The 27665-nt window shown below is 45.7% G+C and overlaps 3 protein-coding genes across 3 annotated transcripts in view; 1 reads left to right on the plus strand and 2 right to left on the minus strand.

The window, feature by feature from the left end:
* The window catches only part of LOC126557692 (cell cycle checkpoint control protein RAD9B), a 211936-nt gene that overhangs the window by 78428 nt on the left and 105843 nt on the right, over nucleotides 1-27665 (plus strand). The window lies entirely within an intron of this gene.
* LOC126557150 (delta-1-pyrroline-5-carboxylate synthase) lies at nucleotides 1279-9699 on the minus strand. The gene is made up of 6 exons (XM_050212827.1): nucleotides 9577-9699; nucleotides 2930-3920; nucleotides 2626-2867; nucleotides 2066-2549; nucleotides 1721-2002; nucleotides 1279-1645 (listed from the first exon to the last, which is right to left on the minus strand). The coding sequence occupies exons 1-6, from the start codon at nucleotides 9697-9699 to the stop codon at nucleotides 1386-1388; spliced, it is 2382 nt and encodes a 793-aa protein (XP_050068784.1). The 3' UTR covers nucleotides 1279-1385.
* LOC126557412 (putative tyramine receptor 2) lies at nucleotides 19338-21224 on the minus strand. The gene has a single exon (XM_050213181.1). It carries the CDS (start codon nucleotides 21222-21224, stop codon nucleotides 19338-19340), a length of 1887 nt encoding a protein of 628 aa, XP_050069138.1.

Genomic DNA, 27665 nt, shown 5'->3' on the forward strand with positions numbered 1-27665 from the left:
CTGATGTTCTGCAAAGTTGTGAAGGATAAAATGATACGTTTAGTTACATCTTTTCATAATCCTACGCACACTATTACATATTTTTAACTTGGTTGTAAAAAGCTTCAAATATCTTAACTATAGAGTATTTTACAAAAATCATTTATTTTTTATGTAAATCATCCTTTTAAAATTCAGTAAAAAATACAGGTTGTAAAACAAACCTCCGTTTTGCACGAGGCGTAGAGGAGCACAGCGAGCTCGTTGGCTGGATCAAGTGGAGTCAAACCTGTCCAAGTTTGGATGCACCCGTAGATGGAGGACTGCAGCCCTAGACCGAGTTTCCTGGAAAATAATCGGAGACCTGGCCATGTCGACACGACGTGCTCAATCCTGAGCATACCAAGGAGAAGAAGAAGAAGAAAACAAGTCCCCACAGTGTAGCAACAATTTTCAGCAATTTTTTAAAATGTTTAGTTATTATTTGAGTTTTCATGCAAAATTTCGTATATATTTGGATTTCTCATTTTATGTTGTCGGTAGCTTTAGGTCCTTATTTTTAAATATAAAACTAAATAAATGTATCTACCAAAAGATAGAAAAAAAATCCCTCCTAACATGTGCAGAAGTTAGAGACATGTAGTGAGAAATTGATCTTCTGCGGTATGGATTGCTTTAAATGCGCCATGAAAAATAAAAATTGAACGTAATGGGCGCTACAACTATGCGGAATATCGCCTTTACCTCTCGCTTCTACTTTTCCAGTTCAAAAAACTAGTGGCTTTATGCTTTTACGCACTGTAGCAGTTTTGCAGAGACCGGTGGAAATTATCCGGGCCTGGATAATGAAATGAATCGTAATTTAACATAACAACATAAACCACCGATCATTACCGGTCAAATTGCTGGCTCAAGAGTTTCGAACCGTGGTACATACAGTTTATTGCACGCTCATTAGGCACGGCCGAAATTAATTTAATTTTTAACCACTTACACGTACCTCAACCTTACACACTACAGAGCTTGTTGGGAAAAAAGGAAGGAACGCAACAGTAACAGACGCGAAAGAATTAAACTATCATTATTTACAGGCGGCTTTTATTTCACTTTTCAACCCAAACACTGCTCACAGCCCACACTAACCATTTGCACCGCCCAGGGAACGATAATGTTTCACCCGGCGGGCTTATACGATACCAGAGGGTAAGGATAATTAATCGACTTTATTCGATTGTGTTACGCATTGTGTTACGGTAATGCACACAGCACACACGCCACTGCTGGAAGGCACATCAAATGCTGGCAGTTGTAAATGGCTGGCAAGTGCAATTCGAGCGAAGAAAACTTTGTAAACGGGAGCACGTTTGCCAAGGATTGAAATGACCGTGTGGTGGATGTCCGGTCCACTATTCGGTCGGCAATGGCTGATGTAGCCAGGCACGGGATCCTTCGGTAAATTCCGCCGCCGTATGATCAACGCCACTGAGGATCCATTTCGTCGTAAGAAGTCCCTCGACACCGACCGGTCCACGGGCGTGTATCCTGGCAGTGGAAATGCCTACCTCGGCACCGAGTCCGAAGCGGAATCCATCCGCAAACCGACTGCTAGCGTTGTGGAACACACAGGCACTGTCCACGTTGCTCTGGAAGTATTGGGCCGACGAGGCTGGAATGCAAGAAAATGGACGAAGATATTGTAAACTGTTCGAAGATTGAGGGTCTCTTCCACCGTTTTACGTACGATTTTCCGTGACGATAACATCCGTATGACCACTGCCGTACGTGTGGACATGATCGATAGCTTCCTCCAAATTCTTCACCACCTCAATGCTGCACTCCAACGCACCATACTCGAACTTGAGCGATTTGGCCTGTGGTGGACCGAACGTCAATTGCTGATTAAGTTTCGGTCCGGAGTTGATTTTGACACCTTCGCGCTTCAGCATATTGCACACATCGGTGAAGAAGGAACTGTTCTGCAGGAGATCCTCGTGGATGAGAAGCGTTTCCATCGCGTTACAGGCTACAAAAAAAGGAATCAAGTGTTACCAAAGCGTGCATTGGAACCACCGCTCGATCAACTTACCCGCCGGATAGTCACACTTGGAATCGCGAATGATCTTGAGCGCTTTGTCCAGATCCGCCTCCCGATCGACGTACACATGGCAGATACCTTCGGCATGTCCCATCACCGGGATGTGTTGGGCTTTCTCCTGAATGCTGCGCACCAATTCGCTCGATCCACGCGGAATGATCAGATCAATGTGTTCGTCCATCGAGAGAAGATCGCTGATTTCTTCGCGGGTCGATACCAGAGAGATTGCATTTGAGGCTCCCGTAGGGGCGAGCGATTCTTTGACCAGCTCCATAAGGGCACGGTTGCTGTGTGCCGCTTCCTTGCCACCCTTGAGCAGCAACCCGTTGCCGGACGCCATTGCGAGAGCTGCCACCTGGGGTAACGAGTCTGGGCGAGATTCGAATATGACCAACAGCACACCGATCGGGACGGTGATTTGCTTCAGCTCGAGTCCATCGGCTAATTTGGTACGTTTGACCACTCGACCAACGTTCTGTGTTTGGGTGCGGGGAGGGACAGTAAAGAATTCGGTGTAAATAACCAATTGGGCAATAATTGTCCTAGCTTACCTTGTGAGAGTCATCTGCAATCTGTTTCAGTCCTTTAGCCAAACTTTCCAACTTGGAAGGAGTTAACGAGAGTCGCGAAAGCAAGGGTTTCGCCAAGCCAGACTTCTTGGCCTCTTCCAGATCTTTCGCGTTTGCCTCCAGGATTTGTGATTGACGCGATACGAGCAGATCGGCCAGCGTGTTGACCGCCTGGGCACGTTCGTTTGCAGTGAGATTCTGAAGAACACGGCTACCACTGCGAGCTGAAGCGAGATTACCGTAAAGTGAAGTCATTCGACCAAAGTGATACTCACACAGGACTTACCATTTTCGGCGATCTGCTCAACGGGAGTCACCTTCTCGGTGGTGGATTCCGTAAAGAACGTACCCACCTTACGCCCGGTAAGTATGCTTTTGATAGCCTTATCCTGCGTGCCGTTGCAGATCACAACACTAACTCCCCGGTCCAAGGCCCACGTTGCTGCCATTACCTTGGAGTTCATGCCACCGGTGCCGACCTTTGATTTTTCGCCAAACTTGATCAGATTCTTGTCGCCGGCACAGTACGTGTGCATCAGCCGTGCACCGTCCTCCCACGGCGGTTTGTTGTAGATGCCGTCCACGTCCGACATGAGGATCAGTAGATCGGCATGAATTTCGGCTGCTAGAAGTGCTGCCAAGCTGTCGTTATCCTTAATGCGAATGCCACGCTTTTTGCCCGTGGCCGATACTTCCTGATCGACGATAAACATTGGCGGTACGACGGCATCGTTCGTGTTGATGATCGGCACAATGTTGAGACTGATCAGCTCCGAGAGTGTACTGAAGAGGTTCTTTCTCGTTTCTTCGTTGTAGAAATCGGGCTCCGTGACCAACACCTGCGCAATCTTGATGCCGTACTGGGCGAACATGGCATCGTACAGTGACATTAGACCGGACTGACCGACGGCAGCGGCTGCCCTCGGTTCCAGCAGTGTACCGGCGTCTTGGCGTGTATGATCCGTAGGCGAGAGTGTTTCACGCATCGACAGGGACATCAGCAGTTCTTGGGTAAGTTTTTGCTTGCCGAACGCAACGGCGCCACTCGTGACCATGATACATTCGCGACCCTCCACATGATATTCGGCTACCTGCTCGACGATCGAAGCTAGACGACCCAGCGCGAGGCCATGTTCATCTTCGCGAGTAATAACGGCACTACCGAGCTTCACTACTAGACGTCTAGCGTACTTGAGCTGGCTGCGCTCGTCGAAGGTGGCCTGCTTCCGTTCGTGAAGCCCGTGCAGGGTACGGTTAACATTTTTCGCTTTATTGGCCTGTGGGCAAAATGGAAACGAAGAACACGGTCACAGTCGCGTTACACTTTCAAGAGTTTCAAGGGTGGGAAAGTTTGGTGTTGGTGAGGGATGTCGAGACAAATTTGATGAAATTTTAAACAACTTCGTAAAGGCCGAGAAAACAAACATGAAGTAGGTGTTTAACATGGCTTTGATTGCATTACAGGAAGTGTCCTTGGACAAGGAAAGCGGCCTCTACGGGCATGAGGTAAAAAGAGTTTCCCCTGAATGTCTCAGGTTTTAGTATTCTACATTCATTCGCCATGCCACACAAAGAAAAAAAAGAGCAGGGCTGGCCTGCAATAACGAACGAAGCAATATCATATCGGAAAACAATCGAAACTTTTTTCATCAAACCCGGCCCTGCAAGAGAGGTGGCAGTTCGCTCGCCAGACAACACAGATTCGCGTTAAGATTCCACGAGCATCGCACGGGAGAGAGAGAAAAAGCGGCCCAAACTTTTTCCATTCGCATGGCATCGTGGGCCGTGAGGTTTTTGAGCCGTACTTGCAAATTTCCGCGGCGCCCAGAATGTTTTGCTTCGTGGCCGTACTGGGACGAGCCTTCTTTTTTGTTATTTTTGCTTCACTGAGGGTATGTTGCTACTTATTATTTTGTTGGTCCTGATTTTTCGTCACACCACCGCTGCGGGCGCTATTAGCATCCATTTTTGATATTTCTCCCTATTGCTAGTGGGCGAAGAGAAGGTCTGGACAGCAAGCGAATGCGTTGCTGTGGGTAAAGCATTTTATATCATTATTTCCATCGCATCCATCGTGGCCATTCAGCACCGATCCCAAAATGGATCCTTTTTCGCTCATTATGCTGTGGAACAATCCGGGATCTCCTAACTGCGGGGATTGTGGAATTTTTTTTTCCGCTTAGTTTTTAATGTAGGTTGGGTTTGTTGCAGAAAACATTTTTTTTTTTGAGAAATTCTTTTCTCGATGCGCCTTGAGCTATAAATGGAAAGCATCTCAAGGAAAGGATTGGAGAGATTTGTGCTGGCGACTGCGTTTCGGCAGAAGGGGAAACATTTATTTAGCTTCATTAGCAAAATAACGAAATACGTTAATCTATATCTCTTTAAAAATGTTGGTGTAAGGTGTTGCAACTGGTGTTGCAGCGGGCTTATGTTGCGAGATGCCTTCTAAAAGACCGTTTTGTTCAAGGGAACTAGACGTCCCAGGAGGTTGTCTTCCAGCACCTTTTATTAAAGAGGATCGATTGGGCTTCTTCTATTAAGTAATCTTATCGTTCAACGAACCTAGCAAAGAAGCTTCCCATGCCTTTAGACACTTTTCCGTGCAAGTATCCCTCTTATCCTAGAAGCCCTTTCCAGGTCGAACTTCTGTTAGGAGACGCAATTGAAGATGCTTCAATGTTCAAGGGTTCTCATATACCAAGAGACCTCGTAGTCACAAATTCAGTGTTGTCCAATCGGACTCATCTACTAAGAAACTTCGTCGTCAAGGGAGTGAGGCTCCCTACCAAGAGACCTTGAAGCCCGAATAACCCAACTCGTAAGACGACTCGCAAGGTCCTCGTTTACCTCGTCGCCCGAGTTTCATCTTATAAAACTTGTAATGGAAAAGGCTTGTAATGGATTTCTTCCTGTCGGTTTGAGACCTCATCCACTATCCACCATAGGGATCTCTTAATCAAAGAACTACGTCTACCGGACCCACCAGGAAGGCGCTCGTCTGCAAAGATCACATGGAGCTCGTTGGCTGGATGTCAAGTCTGTCGGAGATCGGCTGCAACCATGCAGGTCTGCAGTTCCTGGAAATGGTCATCTCATCTAGACGTGCTTAACCCCGAGCAGACCAAGAAGAAGAAAACATCTACCAAGGGACATCGCAATCGAAAGGATCTTCTCATCCAAAGATGTTTCTCCACCAAGAGATCTCGTTATTCGTATGGCTTTAATGAGACCTGGCCGTCCGTTGGTTCTTGTTGTGGACGCAGTCCAAAAAGTACCGATAACCATTCTCGGAGTCACTCATACTACAGATCTTCTAGATCCGCCATTGTTGTGACCTAGAATTTTGTTTTCTTTTCCCTGGGCAAAAAGTAAAGGAATTATTTTCGATAAGAACAATTTTCATCATGCTTCGAAGGGGGAAAACAAAAATGCTTCTTCCAAGAAAGTTCTAATACCCGAGCCCGATACAAAGATAGTTCAGGCTGAAAGTTAATTACCACTGTCCAACTAACCTTCATTCTGGTAGATTGGTGCCTTTATCATTGCAAAAAAAAAAAAGCCAACAAAGCACTGTACGCTGGCCGTACGCTCACGATTCTACCACCGTTGGATTATGCCGCTGGATGCAGTGTCATTTTGTGCAACAATCGTGGCGGAAATTATTTTTCATTATTATTTGATGTTCCATTCTACGCTGTACGCACTTTGTTTTTGCTCTCGCTTCCAGTTATTTTCTTTATTTCTTCATTTGTCAGCTCATTGGCCGGTGGGGTATGTTCGATGTGCATTATAATTACTTTGATTCGTTTCGTATTGTCATCGTCGCTTCGTCTCACGAACGCTAGCAGTACCACCACCTCGGCAGCATCAGCCGAGTCGAGGCCGGTCGAATGCCTACGTTCGGTTCGCCTTACCAACAACAATGTGTCAAACCGGCCGGTTGGCTGGAGTAATTGAAATTTTATTTGATTTCCACCCTGGCATTCGGTCGGGAAACGAGTCGGAACGAACCGTGGCATGAGTGCGCTTCGATCGACCCATTCGTCGTCGTTGGTGAGTGAAAAATTGCAATACACAACAGCTTCGTAATAAATTATAATTATGCCAAATTGTTTGCTTTCCGTTACGGGCAAACGGGGAGAACGTTATTAAAATTTTACGATTGTTTTAACGCACTCGTCCTACGGGCGATGCTTTCTGTTTGCCATAAATTCTACACATCAATGCAGTTATTACAATCAAGCTCAATGGTGAAATCGAAATCCACTGCAAATAGGAGAGAGGAAATGCTTTTGCTAGCGAATCATTGCTACACAACAACGAGAGTGAAGGCTTGATAGTAATTTTAACGCTTTTCATGGTAAACAATTACATAAATTGCGCACAAAGCAAAATATCATAATTAAGCAAACAATAGGAGACATTTAATATGTTGAAAGTGAAAAACTATCGTTATGGGTCGAGAATTGCTGGAAACAGTTTAAAAATTGGAATCAATTGTTAAGCCTCTGCACTAACTGCATTCCTACGAGTATGGAAGTTTCAGCGTTACCAAACCTTTCAGAAAACATCTCACCAAGACATGCTTTTATCTGATATGTCCTTCTTTCCAAAGTAGCCAATATTGTGGCTTGGAATATTATCGGACCAGGAACACACTAGTAGGCATGAGTATAAGATCAATTGATTTGTTTTATATTAGGGACAATAAACTACTTCAGGCAGCATATATCGTCCACTTTTTACAAAATTCTTTCCAAATTTTAATTGCATTCATTGAAGATTGTTTGATAACATTTTTCAAAATTACAATGACCAAAGGTCCATCATCAGATGTTTCGTAGGAATTGCCACATTGTTCGTGGCTAATACTTTCAAGCCAATGGCTGAAAGAGCTGAAGTATTTACGTACAACAGTGCATGCAATGATTTTATTACATCCAGTTCCACTTTGAACAGTTTGATCATTGAACAGAACAGTCCAGAAAAGGTAAATATTTGAGCTTGATTCATGAGCCCGAAATTCGTGTATTTATCATCAAAGCATCTAATAAAACTTCCTACACGGGACCTCAAATTCGAGATTCTTTATACGAGATAGTTAAGGTGACCCTAGCCGGCTCACTATTAGACATGCCACTGTTCTAATATAATCTACCTAAAGTATTCGTGCCAATTCTTCATGTACCATGTGCCTTTACTTAGTAAATTCTACTAAATCAAACGACTTTTACTAATACGACTCCAAAAAGAGTTGTTAAAAGTGCTGAATCCCAATGGGAAAGGAGTAAGAGTGAATTAACTCCTTATTGCTATTAACAAACTTATTGCTATTACACCCACTGTACACTCAGCATCCTTACACCTCACATCTCCACTTGTGGCAAGACGGAAAGGAAATCCTTTCAAGTGCCGTGGCAGTGGCACATCAAACGAAGTGTTCCACCGTCCCACGATATCACGATTAGAAAGTTACGAAATTAGATTGTCCCGGTCGGTGGGGCTAATCTAGGCTGGAACCGTCACTCAGGCAATCAAAGCTATCACCGTGCGGAACACGGGAACGGAAAGTGTGTTCCATGGAACGTGACTAGAAAGAGAGTGTTTTTGTGTGTGGCTGTTCCGATACCAAAATCCAAACATGCGCCCCCTTCCTGTGTTATGCCAAGCAACCGACATCGATGTCTGATTATAAGTTTGCGCCTTGCAAGGCATGGAAGGCTTGGATGTTTTGTCCCGATAGTGGATGTTTTGCAGTTGGGTACTCAAAACAAAAACTTCTCCCCTCGTACCCGACTAAAACCCGGACCATACGGTCAAGGGTTCGCGCCTGCTGCTGGCACCGACGATTACGGGAAATCATGCGGGTGGAGCGCGCGCGGCATCTTCGGGATGTTCGATCGCCCCGTTTTGCTGATGCTGGCGATAAGATCAATCAATCGCTCGGCTGAAGGGTGCTGTTGTTGTTGTTCAAATATAATTTCAAATCAAATAAATTTCCACACCAATCGTTCCTGATATTTGGTGGAGCACACTGGGTTGAAGATGGGGAAGAAGGGGAAAAAAGGCAAACAGCTGCAACAGCAATCAAGTTTGTCCTTGTTGGACGAGCGGACCTTGGCATTTGGGGGAAAGTTTACCGTGTGCAAACAACATGTAGGTGTGCGAGTCCAAAGTTCGCGCGAGGGTAATTAGATTTTGCAGGCATCAATAGCGCACTGTAACAATCGTGTCCTTCCCGTCCCCCAGTAACAAAGCAGTACTCCACAGGGGGGTGTGTGTTTTGATAATTTGGAGATGATTATTTCTCCGTATCCGCCAGTTGCCATCCTGCCTGCTGCCAATAATCCGATCCGAAGTCCGGGGCACGGGGTTTTCGATACTAATTAGGGCTGGTCCCGATTTGAGTTGTGTGATAATATCAATCACAGTCATGATCGCGTGGTCGTGGAAGATTTATGATGAGTTGCGGCACATACACACAACCGCAGTGTGGTGATTTCATGGTCACTTATTATCGGTAGGACAATGAAAGTGGTCCTCCCTCGGATCTCGATCTGATAATTAATGTGTTTGCTAGAGTGAAAATTATAGTCTTTATGGCCTTTTACCAATGTCAATGATTCGTACCGAATGCGCGGGGCTCTGGTACACTGATTGAATATTCAGGCCAATCACAACAAGCTTCAAACATTGTGTTGCAAGGGTAGCTTCGCTTGGCTCGTGGGTTATCGCGCCTAGCGTAAGGGTTGTGATTACGGGAGGAATACTGTGTCTTTCAGTCAGTCACGTTACTGTTACCCGCTTTACGTTGTGACGCACGCCACTGTGACCACAGTGGCATCCTTGGAAAGGTTTTGAACTTTGATTTTGTCCTCGAATTCTTAGTTCCGGTATTAGAAGCTTCTAAGCACAAACACAACCACTTACCTGCTGCATAAGATATGCGCTAACGTTCGGATTTCCGACGATCGAAAAGTAACGCTTCGGAAGCTGATGTCCGCATCGCAGCACCCGTCCGGTCTGATTGAGTGCCCTCAGGAAATTCATCATCCTTACGGAACAGTTTGGTTCGCTCGGGTGTATTTAAATATGTTCCAGAAGTAACCGCTTTTCGCTTCACAAATCTGGGATCTGGGACACACCGAAAAAGGTCACACTTTACAGTTTTTGTTACGTTGGTTGGGTTTGGCTACCGGGAAGGTGAATTCCCAGGCACACACACACACACACACTTTTTCACACACAGGCAGAACACTTTTTCACAGCATTTTTACACCGGCAACTGGAATATCGAGAATTGCTAGTTTGCCGGAGATTGGACGGAGTTTACGTGTGGGGAGTATGCGCCCTTCCGACGTCGACTTCTGACTCTGTGCCGAGCGAGCGTTTGTGTCCCGGCGGTATGTGTCTATCCGTTCGATTCGACACGGCTCAACTGATCGCTAGCCGGTCCGAATGGTGATGAGGAAACTTTTTTTTGCCCCGTTGTTCCACTCCATTCACACACCGCACCGGTCCGTCCGTGATAAGCGATCTCTCCCTCGGGATGCAGTATAAGACCTTACTGGGGCATCATCATGAAGCATCCTTATCGGACGCGCGCGCGAGGTAGCGATGTTTTGCCTGTTCAGCTGATATTTGAAACCTTCCTTTACGCTCCTAATCACCGCTTCCTTTCTCTTGGTGGCTGATCCGCTTCCTGGTTGGTGTGGTGTTGTGATTTGCCAACACGCGCCCGCATACGACACGAAGAAGGAGGTGGTACAGGTTTACCCGTAGCTATTCGATCTGGACCTTGTACCGGGTACATTAAATCATATCAGGTACCAAGGTACTGCATGTGGCAGATGATGGTGAAGTTCATTGTCCAAAGGTTCAAACCATCACCAGCAGCAGGTGCTTTTGTTGCATCGTTGCATCTTCCCAGGTCAGACGTGCCAAACTGACCACGGTGACGCACGGACGCACGCAGTGACGCATGCTGGCTGGTGATGTGTAACTTATCAGCTGCCGGCTTGATGCATCTTGTCGGGATTCGTCCAGTTGTCTGTCAAAAGTATGCGTCAGGCCAACCCCGTTGCGTAGGGCAAGGGAGGATCGCACCAACGCACGATGCCTTCCTCAACAAGCGAGTAGCGTAAAAGCTACGCCAACGGTGTCGGCGGGTGTGTGACAATGTGTCAGTGTGTGAGGCCACCGCCGCCGCCGCCACCGAGTCACGTGATGTGGTAATGATTATGGCGCATTTACAATCTTTGGGGGGCGTTGATAACCTTATTGTGTGTTGAGAGTTGCTTTCACCGTTCGGTTTGCCTGCCGTCTACTACTACCTATCAGTGCTTGATTGAAACATAATTTCTTGCCTCACAAATGGCAGCACTAAAAATAAAAAATAAATTGGGATTCATCTTCTTCTTCTTCGCCGTTGGGTGCTTCTTTTGGCAAGGCTAAGCGAGGATTACGGTTCGGGTGTATTATTAATTGCTGTTTAATGCCGACAGCTTCTCAGCGCTCCACAGTTCTCAGTTGTCACTGTCTTTTATTCCCCCCAGTACGGCGCACGGATTCAACTGTCGGTGCCACAGGGGCGTGGTGGGCTTTAGAAACTTTCCTAGAACGGCTAAGCTACGGGTTCTCAAAACTTGATACACCGTAGTCGGGTCGGTGGGTGTGCTGCTATTGTTTTGTCCCGGCTTTGGTTTGGTGTGAAAAGTAGCAGGACCACTACCGGATCTCCGGAGTTCTGGAGAATAGAAAACCGGATCAAATTACTGCGATGGGGGGAGGACAGCTTTTCCCCGGAGGAGGGAAATGGGAAGGAAATGATAAACAAACCGCAACTAACCTGACGGGTGTGCGGAACGGCACCAAGGTCCTTCGGAGGCCTTTCGACGTTTTCAGGCGTTCGCCGCAGTGACTGGAATGGATTGAATAGCGTTGGAAACGATCCGGATCATCAGCCGACTGAAAAGCTTGCTTGCAAAGGATAAGTTTGACGATAGTCTGCTGTGAATTTGGACTTGAGGGAGCATCGTCCTTTGCCGATACCGAACGTTGAAGATTGAATTGTTTTTTTTTTGTTGTTTCTGTTCAACTCCCTCCCATCCCTATATTTCCCTGTGACTTTTAGCAGATGTGAACCACAAAATATCAACTTCTGGCTGGCTGTGGTTTCTGCACTGCGGTACGGTTCAGAGTTCCTTCGAAAAACAAACGCCATGGCACCTGGCGATGTTATCGATTGGCTCTGGTAAGCCTTTGAACTACCTACCTTGCTGCTGTTTGTTGCTTCGATGAAAGGCAATGCCGTATCTTTTATGGGAATTGAATAGCAAACAACATGGTTGTCCTCGTCGTCGTCTTTGGCAGTCACATCGGACCAGACGAAAAGCGAAGACGTGGACGCATGTAAATGTTTCATATTTTCGTTCCCCTTTCAGTAGATAGTAATCAAATCAATCGCTTCAAAAAGTTTCTCATCTAACCTCCGGCCTACCCATCGCCCTCAATCAGGGGGCCAAAAGTTTTGTGTTACCACTTTCATCCGTCGACACTGAGACTCAAAGGAAAGTTTTCCCCCGGCTTGCCAACGGAAGGCAGGCCACGTGTTTTAAGTTCAAAGCTGGCTGCTACTGTGGAGCCCGGAAACTCTTTTCTCCAATTGCTGGTTCGATTGGATTGGCGGTGGAATGAAGGTGGAACTCGTGCTCGCTATTCATTCACGAATGGTTCTGCGTGATTCGTAGTAGTGGAATGACTTCTTTCGGGGGAATTTTCTTTCACTAAGTAACTGTCAAAGCAAATGGGGTGTGGGAAGAAGAAGCGACGGAAAAGTGGGAAAGTTTGCACCACTTTCGCCGACCACACCTTTCGCATTTCGGGGATGCGAGGATCGCAGCAGGGTGGCCATTTTGTGAGACAAAAAAAAACCAAGGGGATGATGCTACCAACCTCGGTGTAAACCGGGACCTTGGTGAATCTAATTAATTTTTAATTTTCCCTTCTAATTAAATGGTAATTAAATCAGAAACGAGGCATTCGTTTCTATTGCCCGGTTGGACTGTGCCAAACAGGGTGGTACGCGATGTAGAGGGGAGACCCGGAACCTGAAAGGGGGAAATGAAGATTGAAAAGAATGTGACGTTGGCAGTGATGTCTCTGATTGACGGGAATTAAGCGCTTGGATGGGTGAATGTTAAGGCTTCCTGTTCTACTCGGAGAATCAGATGCAATTTGCAGAAAAAGGAAGACTTCGGGAAAGGAATAGAAAAGTGGAATCGATTGCAATTCATAATCGGAGATGGCTCGTTTTCATGAAAATATTGTAGACCGAGACACCGAGAGACGAAACGATATCTTCTAAAATATCGCGTTATTGACAGAACTTTAGAGGCTTTTTCGCCTAAGCTACATCTAATGAAAGGTGTTTAATGTCACTAAAAGGATGCAATCTATGGGGTTGACAAAATAATCTCGACTGGCAAGCTCTGAGAGGCCATCGTTATTCAGGCTTCATCTAATAAGAGATCGTTTGGATCCATCTCTAACCGAAAAGGGCTCGTCGTTCAAGGAATCTCGTGTATAAAGTGGTTCTGACGGACCACTTGCAGATGAAAAGCCCTATTGAAAGCCCATGCGTCGCAAAGCTCTTGCCTTCTAAGTTTCGCCACAAAAGATTTCATCTCCTTGAACGGATTCATCTGTCTTATTGATCCATCTATTAAAAAATCATGCAATTGACAGACCTCCTCGTCTGAAGCAGTTCGCCGTCCAAAAGTTCCTGAGGAGGGCCTCATCATCTAATGGAGCTCGCTAGGAGGCCTTTATCGTCTTTGAGATATCGTGTACTGAGAGACCTTTGTCATCGAAAAAGACCTCATACCAGCATAGGTCTCTTCAATAGACAATCGTGCACTTGACGCCTGACGTGTTTCAATGTGACTTTATCACTGTACTACTTGGGAAAACAAAAATGTACAAATCCACTTGTCTCAATTTTGTTTTGCTTACATTTGTTTTTCTTCTGAACAGATTCTTTATTGCAGTTTGCAGAAAACTAAAACTAGGCAGCGTTTCCATTCGTGAGATATTTAAAGTTTTTCTTTCGCACTCTCTTTGACCTTTTTTTTCTGTTAAAGGAGCTTCTGAATCGATTTATTTACTTGCATTTCTTAACAGCTTTTGATTGCTACTTATTGGCCGCATCTATCTGCTTCTTATCCTTCCTTTTGATCTTTAACTTGATCCTATGTTTTGTCGAGTTTTTGATTTATTTGCTGGGCATTCTTTTGCTATTGGCTTTCGTAAAAGCGTTTTACAGCCAGGAGCAAACATGGATGCAAAAACCATTTGCAAAACAGATTTGCGCTTCAGTTTTTTGTTGAAAAAGTTTTCTTTCTGTTTTACTGTTGTGTGTGTGTTTTCGACTTTTATGCATATGTGTGTGTGTTGGAAATTGGAAAATTGATTTATGTTTGATACACATTTAGAATTCGATAACGACCGGATTTTCACTTTGTCAGTGTGAGTGCGCGAGAGCAAAAGCAAAAAACCCCGGAACAATGGTTTAGTGGTGAACTCCTCCTCTCCTTTTTTAACACACTTTCTTTTTTCCTATTGTTTTTTTTCTGCTCCTGCTATGGATGTGTAAAGTTGAAGCTTTATGAGCGTTTCTATTGCATTTAAAGTTTTATTTACATTGGCATTTTAATGGAGAGTATTTTCTCTTACTTTTTCTCTCCTTATTTTCACAATATCTTCCGTTCTACGGTACAACGATAAGCACGATTAGCTATTTGTGTGTGGGTGTGTGAGTGTGTGTGGTTTTTTGCTCCTCCGACCCGAGACATCTAAGTATATCGCGTTGATTATTCCTCACGTACGCATGCACCACTACTCGGGCGCTATAATTAAACTTGTTACAGCCTGGGTGTCGTCGCAGTTGCAGTCGCACCGCCAGGAACCGAGCCAGCCACCAAGTGGACTGCACAAACTGGCTGTGTTGAACCGTGTGTTACTAACTAGTCTTTGCCATTCCATCCATGATGAAACAGTTTTGGTTTTGTTTTATTTTTGCTCGTTTGTTTTTTCTTTTCCTTATTTACTTTACTTACCTTTACTATCGTTTTCTTCTTTGCTCGCTTTTCTTCTCTTTCTGGACCCTTTTTGCCCGAACTTTGTTTGTTTGTTTGGTTTGTGTATGCTTTTTTTTATGCACATGTACAAAATATACATACAAGCACCGTGGTTCTACGTTCCAGTTAATGAACCAGCCCCACGGAACGATATGAGGACGTGTGTGAAAGTGTGTGTTGTGGATTTCTTTTCTAACTTTTTGTTTCGTTAGAAAAAAAAAACGGGAGTCGTTAGACGAAACGAGTTTTTTAAAAAAATACTTTACATCACCGTAAAACAAGATTCCAACAGGTACGTTATGAAAAATTCCTATTTCTTCCTTACTAAATACTTCTACTTCTGCTTCTTCTGCTGCTGTTGCTACTACCACCACAACACTAACTGCGCTATTCCCTTCGCTCATAGCCACGCTTTTGCTGCCCATTTTATTTTACTTTATCATTCCCGACCGGGTCCCAGCATCCGGGCAGCACACTAACGGGCAGCAGTAATTTAAAACACTATCATATACTATACACGTTTTCCTGGAAAACTCTCCTACTTCGTACTTCACGGTCGCTTCACCCTTTTTTTTTTTGGCGTTCGTCTTCGTCGAAACCGTTCACAAATGTGTTGCTGCAATTTGCAGCATTTTTTTTGTGCCGAAACGCTGGACCGGTTGAGCTAACGAAACTATCGTTAGAGTTTTACCACAACCCATTCCCCAAACAACCCTTTAAAGGTCAACGAGTTGGCTTTCGTGTACGGTGTGTCACCCCGAACATGCCGTCTCACCGTCTCCACCCGCTCTCTCTCTCTCTCTTATAATACTGTACAGAAACTAAAAACTTGCTGTTAGCTGTCGGTTTTTGTTTTCTTCTTCAAAATCTCCACTCCCACAAACTGGCGCATCGATATGTGGACACCACTGACTGCACTACACTGCCGCATTTGTCCAGCGGTTTCTCTTTGGGCTCGAAAAAAGAAGCTGCTGGAGGTACGTCGTCGTCGTCGTCGGGCACATATCGTTCGGTATCGTGTGGTTGGAGTTGCCGTTGGAGATTCCTGTTACAACTTCTACGTCTTGCAAGTTTCCGGGGTTCCGGGGTTTTTGTTGTTCATTTCAAAGGGAAACCAGTTCACCAGCGTTTCGTGTGTCCACCTTCAGCATCAAACTGCATCGTCTTTTTTGAGAACACACCCGAGGGGAAAGTTTTGTCTAGGTGTGTGTGTCTGTGTTTTAAGGTTCCTCTAGTCGGTGTTTGAATTGCGGTAAGGATGGTAGCAAGCTAGCACGAGCCAAGCAGTCGAAAAGCAGCAATATAAACAATGGATTACCGGCAAGCTGCGTGGAGCAAGTTTCAAATCAAACCAAACTCTTCGGGGCTTGTGGACTCCTTGGGAGTGGGGGTTTTTATTCCTTTTTTGGCAAAGGCAGTAGTCCAGTAAAGGGCACAGCAAGAAGTCAACGTAGCAAAACAAATGATTATAATCATAGTTTGGTTTCGTGGCGGTTGATCATTGGAGTATTATTGTCTTTCGCCGAGTTGGAACACGATTGGAATGCAAATAGCACTAACCGGGAGGTCGTTGTCGCAGTTTGTTAGCAGAACTTTGTCTTGTCGAAAGAAATAAATTATTTCTCTCGGTAAAGGATCGGGAAGTTTGTTTTTTTTTTGCAACCATCTTTTCGAAAGCATCGGATGTGTCTGGCTGGTTTTAAGATTTCGTCGTCTTACTAATTAAATTTTACACAATACTTCTCGGTCTTTTCGCTGTCGCTGTATCCCCAAGGAAAGGAACATTTTTACTGTAATTCAAGCATTAAAAGAAAAGCTATTAAAAATGGGAAATTAGATTTTATGTCGCTCGAAGAAGAAGGTGAACCTCTTTTGACATAATTATTAGCCGTGCCAAAGCGCGACACAAAAAAAAAATAAGCCCCGCTTTTTAATCTCCGGCACTACACAACAAGCCTCGCATAGCCAGGTGGAACTTTATGAGGAATTATGTCGTACAAAAAAGGGCTTTTTTCGAACCAATGTCACCATGCACACGAGATGATGAGTGTGGGACGGTGTTTTGTGTTGTGAAAGATTATAATTTCACCATTTCAGCTACCCACCGCCAGAGGGCGTGCGGCTTAATCTCCTACCGAAACGTTCACTCACGTGCGATGTGTGTTTTCGGGAAGTGTTTTGGTCGCCGCAAAGACTTCCACCGGGTGGCAGATGATGGTGGGGTGGATGGTAAGGAAAAAAGTTTTCCACCCAGCTTCCGGGCCAGTTCCCTTTCGGCTACACTAAACCACCGAAACCAGCGATGTGTGTAGGACCGTTATTTACCGATGCGCAAAAGTCTTTGCATTGTTCTGGCGGTATGCAACGTGCTTTACTTCCTTGCTTTCTGTAGAAAACAGATTTCCATGGAGGGTGGTGTTGAGTCTGGGGTGCGTTCTTCATCTTCGCTTCTTTAGCATGGCCATCTTTTGGAATGTACACGCGGCACAGTACAAAATGATTTCCCGGTTTACTCTTACTTCACGCCCGCTTCTTTCCAAGCCGGATGGAAATGCTTTTCCCCGTTCAACTCACCCTATCCATTGGTGAGACAGAATTGTATACAATGTGACCGCCCCCTCCTGCTTGCCACAAACCCTCGGGGTTTGTTTTGGAAACTGGTTTTTTTCCTTCTCTTTTTGTCCGTGGTTGATTTTGGAGCGCCTTGGCGATCGTAACGGCGACGACGATGAAGAATGGACTACCTCCGGCCATACGGAATCGGAACGGTGTTGGACACTAGCGGCACAGGGTGGGGAAAGTCTCTCGTTTTTTTTTTCACTGCTGACGGGAACAAAGTGGCTTGTTATTGTTGTCGTACATCAAGCACAAGGGTGTTGTCGAGCATTTGCCAGAGCTGCTGCTGCTGTTTTCCACCGGATATGAACCGGTTTTGTGGTGCTCGAAAACCCCCTTCCGCGCGTTGTAAAAGGGGTTGGAAAATAGGAATTTATTGTCGGCAAGATTGGTTTGATTACACTACGCGCGCTGATGGGGGAGTTGTTAGTGAAGAAGAGGTAAACTTGGGGTCGAAAACATCACTCAAACAAAACAACGAAGCTGATGTGAGGGAATGCTCTAAAGCGCAGTCAGCACTCACTAAAACTGCTCCCTTTTCCTGTTGGTGGATTTTCAAGCTTCAAAATGGCCGGAGGGTGGAGATGAGATGGTGTGAAAGGAAAAGCCATGAACCACAAAGCCCAAAAGTGGCAGAAAATACGGTGGCCACTCGGGTTTTCTGCCCAGCGCATCCAGTCCACCATGTTGTCCCCAGAAAGAACGAAGTGTCTCGCTCAGTAACCAGTAAAGGGGCAAAGAAAATGGCCAACGATCAAAGATAAGAGCACCGGTTGAATGGGCATGAATTGCGGCTCAGCATTGTCCAAACCTGAAGAGAAGCTTGCGCAATTGTGCCAGTATCCGTACAGCACGAGATAGCTTCCGGGCTGGAGACGGATGTCAGCAATCCCGATTTTCTTTCCGGGCAACAAGATTTTTTTATCACAAATTTTGTCCTCCTTTAAGCTGAAGAGTTGCTCATTCAATATGACGAACGGGAACGAAACTAACCGCAAAAAGGACACGCAAAGTGAAAACAGGAACCTAATAAAGCCAAACGAGCAATGGAAGAAAAAAAAACCTCAATGGAGGCGCCTGGTGCCGCACCCGAGCGCTTAAGCAGTTTGCATGAAATATGACGGGGAGTGACGCAGAGCTTTAAGACAAAAGAACGAGCACCGTGTGCTGTTTTGTTTGTTTCGGGTTATCTGTCCATCGCCGGAACGAGTGTGGGGCCTTCATTTGCCCTCTTGTTTTTTGCTCATTCCCAACTACCTCTGTAGCTTAAAGTGCTCCAAAAGAGAATAAAATAAATGATGTTGAAGTGGGTGGAAGTTTTTGTGTGGCAGCAGAAAAAAAAGGAAAACAAAAAAGGGCCGGAAAAATCAACCCACTTCTGTACTTGCTCGTGCTTGTTGGATTGCTCTTGGGGATTAATTAGCAAAAAAAAACAAAAACGGGCGGAACCGGTTGTAAAAAAACGAATGCAAGATAATAATCAATAGTTGAAGAGTAAAAAGCTTTTGCTCTCCTTTTTATCGGCATGGATTTTTGCGTACATGAAAAAAAAAAGAAAAACAACCGTGTGGACGGATGAGGACGGTTAATAGCTCCTCTTGGCGGCATAAAAGCTTTGCGAGCAGTTCCACTTAGGGGCTGCTTGTGATGAGTGCTTAAATATTCCGGTACACACTTTTCCGGTTTGCTAGGATGTGTTTGTGTCTGTATGTGTGTGTGTGTGTTTGTAATGGCCGATCGTTTGTTGATGTTGTCAGGCTTTATCTTCCCCTCCTTCGTTTCCTATTCTGTTTTGTATATAGGATTTTCCCCTTTTTTCCCAAACCAAACCAAAGTGGACACACGTTCGGCTGATGAGGATGAACTGATTTCCTGGAAATGATTACCCGTCCCATTCCCACCGGCCAAACCTTAGCCAGCTACCGGTACGGCAGCAGCTCACTGCTTAATGCCGAGCAGTCGCTTAAATGCGCGTCGATAGTCTAGATTGAAGATGGTGTAAATAATCGGGTTGAGCGCGGAGTTGATATAGCCCAGCCAGGTGATGAAATTAATTAACTTATTCGTCGGACAGCAGCTGGGACAGAACGGCAGGATGACGTACATGAGAAAGAACGGCAGCCAGCACACGACAAACACACCCATTATGATGCCGAGCGTGCGGGCCGCCCGTCGCTCCTTCGACAGCGAAATCTTCTGCTTTTCCTCGATAAACTGATTAATGCCGCCCGGTTTGCGGAACGATTGTTTCAACCGGCCACCGATACGGGTGCTGGCAGGCGTCGTCCCGTGGCCACCCGTCCCGCTCGCCACCAGCTCGGTCGTGGACTCGTGGAAACCGACCTCCCGGTGGCCAGCCCCATTGCGCGCGCTGTCCATCCGTTCGGTTGGCGGAATATCACAGTTGCCGGCGGGCAGATTGGCCGTGTTCGATGCGTCCGGCGCTTTGCCACCACTTTCGCCCGAACCGGAATTGTCCGGGTTGTCCGTGACCGAGTCTTCGTCGCGTAGCGCTGCCGCTAATCGATGATGCTGCTGGCCACCACCACCACCATCCGCCGTTCGACCACTGTCGTCCGGTTTCCGGTGGTGCTTTTTGCCACCCGCACCGACAAGCGCTCGGCCAAAGTAGGCACCCAACCGTCGGCCCTTCTTCTTGGCGTCTGTCTTTTTCCCTGCCAGCGCACCCGCACTGCCCGTGTCGGTGAGTTCGTTGTGGTTGTTCGTTTCACTACTGATTGACTCTTGGTCGTGCTGGATCGCTCCATGCTCTGGCCCGTGACGCTGGCCATCCGGGTGCTGCTGAAGCTGTTGCTGCTGGTGCTGCTGCTGATGCTGTAGCGTTGTGGTGAGCTCTTTCTCACCGTTACCGGCCACCATGCCGATACTGCGCGTGGCGAGCGTGTTAATTTTGGAGGCCTGAGCACGCTCGCGTAACCGTCGCCGGGTAGCGATGTAGATTTCGATGTACACGATCGTCATGATGACGAGTGGGATGAAGAACGAGCCGAGCGACGAGTAGATGACGTAGCCCTGATTGCTCGTTAATTGACACGGGAACTCGCTCGAAAACTCTTCGGGCCAGTCGTTCCAACCGATTAGTGGTGGTGAGCTGATCAGCAACGATAACACCCAAACGCCCGCAATCAGCGCGAGAACACGCTCGAGCGTACGCTTCTGGGCGTAGTTGATCGGATCCGTTATGGCCCAGTATCGATCGAGCGCAATCGCACAAAGGTTCAGGATGGACGCGGTACAGCACAAAACGTCCGACGTAAGCCACATCTTGCACACGTGAATACCAAACTCCCACCGTCCCAGGATCGAGTAGGCCACATTGAGCGGTAAGACCAGGATCGCTACCGTCAGATCCGCCACCGCCAACGATACGATGAAAAAGTTCTGCACGATTCGCAGCGGTTTGTACGTAAACACGCTCAGTATGACGAGAATGTTTCCCACGATCGTGATGATGATGATGAGCGTTAGGATGATTGCCGTACCGATCGCTTCCCACTGCGGCACAGCTAGATCAATGCCAAAGATGCTTGGGTAGAGTAGATCGTCCGGTTTGGGGCAACCATCGACCAGATCGCTTAGGTCCTGCGATTGCCCGGAACCGTTGCCACCGAGACTGACCATCACTTCTGCCGACGATCCTCCGTCCAGTCCCAGCGTTGTGGTTAGGCCTGCCAGGGACACGGCCGGTATCGTGCCGTCCTTTGCGACTACCATACTGAGCTCGCGAGATGATACGGTATCGGGACCGTACTTATCGGTCGCATGAGCAGAGCTGTTGGTAAAGTTTTGTAAAAGTGCACCCATGGTACAAGTACAGGGAGGAGGTTTAGTTTTGTCTGGCCACGACGTTTGACGTCGTCGCGGCCTATCACACTCAGCGCATGCGGTCGTAGACCAGCTTAGTTCGGGATGAATCTTCACCACGTTCCACACCCGGTTGAATGGTTTGCAGTAGTTTAAGAGTTATTGTAATCCTGGAATAGAGAAGAACATAGAAAGGCTTATTAATTTATGTTTCTGGATCAATCTAAGCAAATAAGATCAATGTTGGTCTGGAGACAAATCCTGGCATCTTCACTGATAAGTCCTAGAGAAGGCGACCGAAAAGCGTCATCTACAGGGGTAAACTTATACGTATAGAGGACTCATACTTGGTAAAAACTGTTAGAAAACTTGCAAGATTGCACCCAAGGATTCAAGTGGCCTTCCAAAAGAATGAATATTCACCCTCAATTTATCTCTGAGGAGCATCATTCGTGACTTTAGGCACTTTCTTCTTCAACAATGTGTTCATATTCAACAATGGTGTACGGATGTTTTTAATTCCAGTATTTCAGATTTTTTAAATGTAAACACCTGGGCTAAAGCTTGCCATTGGTTCAAAAATCCAGATAACCGTACTTGTCGAAGGACACTTTAAAACCCACGAACTCGCATACAAATCGTTTACCAAACAGAGTATTGCAAAGCCACGTAGTATCCATTCGCAAACGAATCGTTTTCATTAGCACTTAAACCGCCCCGGTTCGGTGTTGGAGCAAAGTTTGGGGACCGCTTGAAGTTCAGGTGTAAATTCCGGTACCCCAACTTCGGGTACCCCGCAAGTTTTGACGTATTTGCGCCGGAAAATGAATATGAATGTTTCCGCAAAGTTTAGCGACCCTTATGATGCTCGTCACTGGACGTAAACGTTACAGGGCAGAGACATTATCGTACTGACGCTTGTGGCCATTTGGTCGGGCGTTAACTTAACCTGCGTACGATAACCCGACCGCAAAAGGTTTCCTTCATCCATTAAAATACCACTCCACACCACACAAGTCCCACTTTCCAGTAATTGTTCCGCTGGTGCTCGTCGACTGGGTGAAAATTATATTCGCACCGAAGGATCGCTTGCGGTTTAGTGGGTCTGTGGGTGGTGGATAATTTGTCTCCCGAGTTATGAGACGCACCCGATGGAAGCGTCTGCTTGTCAACAGTATAATTCGGTTCGATATTCGCACATTTATTGTTCCTTAATCTCATCGACGTAAATGGGCCGTTTGTGGAGTTGTTGCAGAGGATAGGAGATGGCACAGTAAAGGGGTTTTTGAAATGGAGCCGTGGCGTTTTTTTCTTCTGCTGGTTATTTGCAAAGAGCCTCATCGTGAGCTTCATCATTTTACGGGGTTTTATCGAACGGCAAATATTTGACAAGTCCCTGAACGTCTGTTTGGTCGAGATTTTAATGGTAAAGTGTGAAGAAAAAGCAATCGAAAGATGGATTGGATGTGTCTGTGCACACAATGGGAAAATGGTGTTCGAATTTACCATGCTATCAGCATCATCATCATCAGGAGGATCAATCTCGTCTCTATTGGCACAAAATTATCGGTGCTTTTAATTAATTGATATTGAAAATCCGATTCATGCAGTACGAGGATCTCCGTGCTGGAAGGGTGAAATCGGAGAAACGTCCAGACCGGAGCCATTAAGCGTGCTGTATTTTATGTGTTTGTTAGACAAGCCAGCAGATTTGCATTTACAGATAAGAGTTGCGTGGCATTCGTGTACCGCTCTGACGCTAGGCAAGTCCCTCGACTGATGAATGGGTTTTATTGATTATTTTATTTAACACTTAATATACGCTCCCACGCACTCACTCAACTAGCCGCAGTTGAACAGCAGGCAGGTTTTACAATCGGTGGTTTCCACTTGAGCGGCGCTGCGAGTGAGCGAATGTGTGAGTGTTTTTGTGGCAATCGCGCCTAAATAAATTGCCCTCGGGAATGATTAAGATTATTAGCTGTGAAAGAGTCTGGTCGCGTTGATGGATTAAGCAAGAAAAGGTGAGGCAAGGCGAGGCGAATTTCCATTCCCGTGAGCGTGTTTGTGTACCGCTGCGAAGGCTTAAGAGTTTCGACAGTTTTCTCGGGAAAACACGTGCTCCGGCTTGAGGTTCACTCGAGTGGAAACTCAATCCACTGTGTGTACCGTCCGATGACGGTTGAATGAAGGAGTGATGTGCAGATGTGCCGTATTGCTTGATCCATCCGTACGGATTTCTCATGTTGATTCTACAAACGGGAGCGGGTAAATAGTAAACAACGTATCACTTGGCGGCCGAGCACCAAAAGTCGAACCGGTATCGAAAATAGCTATGGCCAGGCCGGGCGCTCGGTGATACGAGCAGCAGCACCAGCAGCAAGTATGATTTTTTATTTCCATCTTTACCATCTTGCTCGATGACGTACAAGGGCCGGGAGTTGACCGGGATTTCCTTTTTGGCAGAATAAAACCCTTCGACCTTTTCGAAGGAAAGCTGTGAAGGCACCGGGAGTCAGAGAGAAAACAGAAGAAGCCCTTTTTTCCTTGGCGGGCTTAAATCTTGCTTAAAAACTCGTCGCTCGAACGCTGCGTCTTCGGGCGTTGAATAGTTAAACATTCCGCAAGGCCTTAAGTCGTCACATTCCGTCGCAGTGGGTTGGCATTAAATCACGGAGAGGAAGGTCGACCTTTCCAAGTAGGTCGTTTCAACAATGTGACCTACCCCGACCGACTGACTGTAACTGTGTAACTGTGTGTGTGTGCGGAATCGTTGAACGGAAATTAAAGTTTTCAACCAGTCCGGTACGTGCGGAAGATTGGCCAAAATTTAGTCCAAGATTATGGCACACTTTATGGCGTCCTCGTCTCGAACGGACGGTTGGGTAGGGTGAAATTTCCATTTCGGGTGCAGCTGCATGATTAGAGGCAGCCCTGGGCATGTTCCGGGTTTGGAAATCGTTTTATTGGCAAAAGTAATCAGCGTGGAACCAATTTGCACTTAGTTTTTATTGACCGCGCGTTTGGTGCAAGGGCAAAGGTTAGCGATAGTTCGGCGTCTGGCAGGAATGCATCGGACGTGTGTGTGTGTGTGGGCGCTGGTGTGATCGAGTGTTTGAATATCTCGATTGTACAATGATATTGAGAGAGAGAGAGAGAGAGAGAGAGAGAGAGAGAGAGAGAGAGAGAGAGAGAGCAACAAGATGACAGTCATGGAATGGATTGTTGTTGATTAAACTAACCACGAGGCAATTTAATTTTCTTTACTACTTGAGTATGGCCTGAACGTGAGTTTTGCTTCAAGCATTATTTTTACACAGAATGATTGGGATAATGAATAAGTGAACTACGATTTGGCTTTTTTGGAGATATGTTCATTATGAGTGGAAGTGTTGGCGCTGATTCGTCAGTTATTTCAAACTCATAACAAAACTCAATCACTGTTTATGTTGATTATTTTGTCTCTGAAGTCTTTGTTTGAATGTCAACTGTCGAAATGAACTGTTGACAGTTTTGTTAGATAATTTTGAACAGAGTTATTCGAGGCGTTCCGTTTACAGTACTTCTCAGCGAAATTGGTTCGTTGTTTACATTTTGCACTGGGAACAGTTCAAACTTCGACGACTTGTCATGTTCGACAATTCTGTTTTCCACTTGTTGCGACAACAAATCAGAGTCCGGCACCCCAAAAGTTGGATGTATGGTAAATAATAAACTATAATCCGAATAGAATGACCATCACCACAGACTCCCAGAGCGAAACGTGTCCGTAAACATGACATACACATACGATGTAAAATAAAATTCTTCTTTGCAACATAAATATAATTAGTCATAACTACTGTAGTCTCTCTCATATCTCCTCACTCGTATTTATTATGGAAAACAGAATTTTTCTTTAATCAAAAATTAAGTTGTTGTCTACAACTTTTCTTAATATTCAACTTCTATTAGACTAGATTCCCTAGAAAAATAGTCATTCGTTACAAGGCAGGATCGATATCAATCAGAAATAAAAAGTAGAAGTAGAGACTGAAGTGGAGGTGTTCGGTCTTGCCTTTTTACTTTAAACTCGAGTGGTCTGGCTAGTCATTTTTGGCTTCTTTGACACCAGTTTTTCATAACTAAGTCTGTCTCGATAGTATGTCCTACGTACGGAAGAAGCCTTCGGATGAGATTCAATATCAGTCCGTTTTTTGGTTAAATATGGTGAACCTACCAAATATTCCATTGAGATGTCTCCGAATAGCATGACTACAAGCATAAAAATCGTGAAACGCCCTTGTCCATGACACTATGATACAGATACTATGAAACTGAATATTTATACAATTGAATAAATGTGCCAAACAAGTTGCATTCCTAACTAAATTAGCAGCTGTAATGGAAAAACTTCCATACTTGAACAATATTCAAGTCGTGTTTGATAATATTATCCTAACTGATTTAATGCTTTGATCTTTATAAATTCTCTGATTGTTCGGAGGACACTCTCACTCACTCGAGTTGGCCTGCTCTTTTAAAGATCACGTCGTCATGACATGGCCCGGTCAATAATAGATCTTCAGGAATCTCGATCCTTGGCTGCAGCTTCCCATCCATGTAGGCACCCGATCTCCGACAGGTCACCCTTAAGCCTGATCAAGTAAACGAACTCGCTGAGCTCCCCGACGTGCCGAACTGGGGGTCGCTGACGAATACCTTTTTGGCGGGGCATGAGTACGGCATCCTCATAACATGCCCCAGCCATCGTATCCTGCCGATCTTTGCTACCGTCAGGATGTCCGGTTCTCCGTATAGCTCAGCAAGCTCGTGATTCATCCTTTTTTCCACACTCCATGCTCGCACAAACCACCAAAGATGGTCCGGAGGATGTGACGCTCAAACACGCCAAGAGCGTTTGCATCCTGCGCTCGGATGGTCCAAGACTCGTGGCCATCAGTGGGCGAATCAGTGTGCGATATATCTCACATTTCGTGCGGTCTCGAAGTCTTCTGGATCTCAGCAAACGGTGAATACCATAGTAGGCACGATTCCCCTGAACAATGCGTCTCCGGATTTCGCTGCTGACATCGTTATCCGAAGTTATGACAGTTCCAAGATAGCAGAACTCCTCTACTACCTCGAGGTTGTCGCCGTCGACTAACACGCTGCTTCCCACTCGGGCTCTATCACGATGAGAGCCTCCGGCAAACAGGTATTTCGTCTTCGTCGCATTGATCATCAATCCAATTGCTGCTTCACGTTTCAGTCGGGTGTACGCCTCACACACCTTCGCTGTCGTCTTGCCAACGATGTCAATGTCATCCGCGAAGATGAGAAATTGAAGAGACCGGTAGAGAATCGTGCCACGGATATCGTTGTCTATCCCCGCGCTTCGTATGACACCTTCCAAGGCTATATTGAACAGTAGACAGGAGAGTCCGTCCCCTTGCCTCAGACCCATATGAGATTCGAACGATTCCGACAATATGTTCGATACTCTCACTCTGCACTGCACTCCTTTCGGAGGACATTTACCATAAAAATTTTGCTTTTAAATTTCATGGATTTAGATCAGTTTTTCGTACCAGGAAATTGTTAGGATTTTGTATGAAAAATTCTTTCAAAATATTTATTTTTCAAGCTTAAAGAAAATAATTTTGAATTGATATTTTCCTCGGAATAAAAACGGTTATACAACATTCAACGACGTTGACAAAAATTGCATTTCGTTTCATCTCTCCCATAGCAGCTTTGAGCTCAATTATATGAAACTTGAGTCCAATTAAATAACATCTTCCCCAAAGACCGATACCACCACTGCGGTGCTGGAAGGCTCCACCCCAAGCAGTCTTAACATGATAATCGTACCAAGAAAAACCTCACTGGGTGCACTTTTATTAGACCATCAAAGCACGTGATCAAAGTAGTACATGCGCCTTGCATTGGTCACTTGCCGATCTTTTTGGCCTCGGATCTAAGGAAAAGTGATGTATCCGCAAACTAATATTGCATGCGTGCTGCTGTTGTCGGACGATGATGGGAATGCTCCGTCCCCGGTACGACATGGTCAGTTTGATGATGTTCAACCGGTACGATAATGATACGAATTCTGTCCCAATCTTAAGCACGACCAAGGCATGCAGCCAAAAAAAAAAAAAAAAGGGGTTGATCTAACCTTGCTCCACCTAAGATCGTTAACCTTTAGGGGGAAGGGTGATCTGGTGGTTCGATGCAGCAACGGTGTGGTGCATTTTGTGCGGCATCTAATGAAGTTGTTCGCATCGAATTTTCGACCAATGTGCCAAAAAGATTGCTTATGTTTTTTTTTTTATTTGTTTGTTGAGAAACACACAACAGCGTTCGAGCGTGGTAGAGCGTTTCGGACGGAGGGATAGATTTTCGTGACAAGAAGCAATTTCGTTTGGCCTGAGCGTTGATGCAAGCGATCGTAAGCAA

The sequence above is a fragment of the Anopheles maculipalpis genome, chromosome 2RL (genome assembly GCF_943734695.1).
Source record: "Anopheles maculipalpis chromosome 2RL, idAnoMacuDA_375_x, whole genome shotgun sequence".
Lineage (NCBI taxonomy): Eukaryota > Metazoa > Arthropoda > Insecta > Diptera > Culicidae > Anopheles > Anopheles maculipalpis.

What these genes read in the sequence shown, in the direction of transcription:
- LOC126557150 (XM_050212827.1), bottom strand. Translation starts at nt 9,699, where the DNA reads ATGATGAATTTCCTGAGGGCACTCAATCAGACCGGACGGGTGCTGCGA. An exon ending in CAAGTGTGACTATCCGGCGG is followed by an intron (nt 2,003 to 2,065) that starts GTAAGTTGATCG and finishes CTTTTTTTGTAG; the next exon opens with CCTGTAACGCGATGGAAACG. An exon ending in TGTTATCGTCACGGAAAATC is followed by an intron (nt 1,646 to 1,720) that starts GTACGTAAAACG and finishes CTTGCATTCCAG; the next exon opens with CCTCGTCGGCCCAATACTTC.
- LOC126557412 (XM_050213181.1), bottom strand. Translation starts at nt 21,224, where the DNA reads ATGGGTGCACTTTTACAAAACTTTACCAACAGCTCTGCTCATGCGACC.